The 2,179-nt window shown below is 65.8% G+C and overlaps 1 protein-coding gene across 1 annotated transcript in view; it reads right to left on the bottom strand.

The window, feature by feature from the left end:
* LOC102245431 (chromosome unknown open reading frame, human C1orf159) overlaps positions 1-2,179 on the bottom strand; it is a 10,384-nt gene that overhangs the window by 4,942 nt on the left and 3,263 nt on the right. The window contains exons 2-3 of the mRNA XM_014543784.1: positions 956-1,170; positions 711-786 (exon numbers count right to left, since the gene is read on the bottom strand). Coding sequence (XP_014399270.1) covers positions 711-786; positions 956-1,027 — 148 coding nt within the window. The 5' untranslated portion in view covers positions 1,028-1,170. The remainder of the gene's footprint in view (positions 1-710; positions 787-955; positions 1,171-2,179) is intronic.

Raw genomic sequence — 2,179 nt, 5'->3', positions numbered from 1 at the left:
GGCCACAGCCCCCGGCGCCGTCAGACACGCAGGCAGCGGCAGGAATCTCATCAACGCGGCTCCGTCCTCCCTCCGTCCGAGAGGCTTGAGCTCAGTGTCTGGACATTCTCTCGGCGGCCGGCTCTCTGGACACGGAACTGGGCTTGCATTTGCTCCATCGGCCTCCTTGTTCTGTCTCCACAGCAGTGCTTCCTACTCCCCCCACCCCCTGCAGAGGCCTCACTGGGGGAGCCACCTGCCACACTGCCCCCCACACGGAGACCCTGGGCGCTGACCGAGGCGGCTCCTGTCTGCTCGTGTTTACAGTGTGTGAACCCCTGAAGGTACAATGTCAAATGAGGGACGGAAGGAAGCCAGACTGTCGCCTAAAACATGCCTCTTTGACATAAAAATTATTTTCAGCTCAAGACACTTAAAAACACAGCAGGTGCCCCTCCACTTCCTCTCGAGGCTCCGTGCCGGGCCCACTGGCCTCCCTCACTCAGCCGCTCTCAGGGCAGCCGGGCCTCCCTGGGAGCAGAGCCGGCCTCTCGCCTCCCCACACCCCCCACTGCTCAGCATCCGTCTCCCATGGGCCCTGCCCACCAGCCAGGAGGGAGGCTTGCATGGGGCCACCCCTCCCGTCTCGTGCCCTCCCATCTCCCCGAGGTCTGCGCGCCCCCTGCCCCCAGCTGTGGTGAGAGCCGCACGGGCTCAGGCCAGATGCTCACCTGGGCCACACAGGCTTGTGCCAGGGCAGGTGGTGTTGACGTCCACCACGTCCACACAGCACTTGGACGGCTGGCCCTGGAAGGGAACGGACGGTCAGTTCCCAGACCCCGTAGCCGAGGGCGCGTGCGGGGCCTCGAGGTGGAAGGGCCAGAGCCCCCGGGGGAAGGGCTCGCCTCCAGGAGGGGCTGGGCCGCAGGCTCCAACCTTACTTCCTGGCACCCAGGCCACAGGGCAGGGCACCTACCGCGCTGACCGAGGACTTGCTGGCAACTTCCGCCAGGAGGCCGGCCAGGAGGAGGGCGCGCGGGAGCGCCATGTCCCAGAGCGCAGGATCTGCAGCAGAGAGGGGACCTGGCCTGGCCCCACAGAACGCGAGCTGCAGACATCCAGCTCCTCGCAGCCTCGCGCTCTGCGGTCAGGGTGCTGAGCTGCCCGGAGTCTCACGGCCAGGTCTGAGGCCTGCAAATCAAGGTGCCGGGTGAGGCCCACGGCGGTCCCGGCGCAGCCAAACCAGGCTGGGGCCTCGTCCTCCGGTGCTCCGGGTCCCACGAGGCTAGGCTCGGACGGTTCCCCCCTCCCCCCTGGCACAGCTTCCCGGAGGGAGGAGGGCTGGGCAGAAAGGGGTGAGGAGCCGTCCTTGCACATGAGTTCTGGCCGGCTTGGCCGCCCATCACCTCCTTGGGTCTGGTAAAACCCCACGCGGACCTGCTGGGTGGGAGGGTGCCTCTGGGGAGCCTGTCACAGGGACCTTGGTCTCACCCCACTTTCTTCACAGGAGAGGGAAGGGCATCACTAGGGTGACAAAGGTCAGGCCCAGGCCCAGGCCCCGCAGAGAGCCTTCTGGGGGTGGAACACAGAGCAAGACAGACAGGACCGAGCCACACACACCAAGCAAAGCTCCCAGCAGACACCCGACCTCAGTGCCCGTGGGACTCGGGGCCCGAGCGGTCGCATCCCTCATGCAGCCAGGCCCACACGACCGGCGTGAGCCAGACAAGCTTTAGCACCTTCCCGCCAACTTCCAGGAGGGGCCCCCACCAGCCATCGGCCTGGACACGGCAGGCGAGTGTTTTCTCGTAGGAACGTCACCGCTAGCAACACCGTGCACTTGCAGAAAAGCGGACGGAGGTGCTCAGGGCAGCGAGTGCAAAAACGTGCAAGTAACCGGCTCTCACCCTCCTGTCCGCACAGAGACACGGGGGCGTGTCACAGGGACACGGGGGCGTGTGCAGAAAGCGGAAAGAGCACGTGCACACCCTCAGTCACACGGGCCAACGCGGAGAAGCCCCTGCACCCCATCCCACCAGAGGCCGGGCACCACCATCAGCTCATCCCCAGGAGGAGTGAACGGCGACGCAGGAACCGGAGCCGGACAGAGGGCAGCACCATCAAATCCGTTAAAAATGAGGTTTCTCACGGGAAACTAAGGCGCGGCTGCAGAAACCAGTCCCGTCAGGGTGGGCGCTCG

Source organism: Myotis brandtii, unplaced genomic scaffold, assembly GCF_000412655.1.
Source record: "Myotis brandtii unplaced genomic scaffold, ASM41265v1 scaffold334, whole genome shotgun sequence".
In the NCBI taxonomy this organism is placed as follows: domain Eukaryota; kingdom Metazoa; phylum Chordata; class Mammalia; order Chiroptera; family Vespertilionidae; genus Myotis; species Myotis brandtii.
Note: the sequence above shows the minus strand (reverse complement) of the source record. Positions and strands in the feature narration are given on the sequence as shown.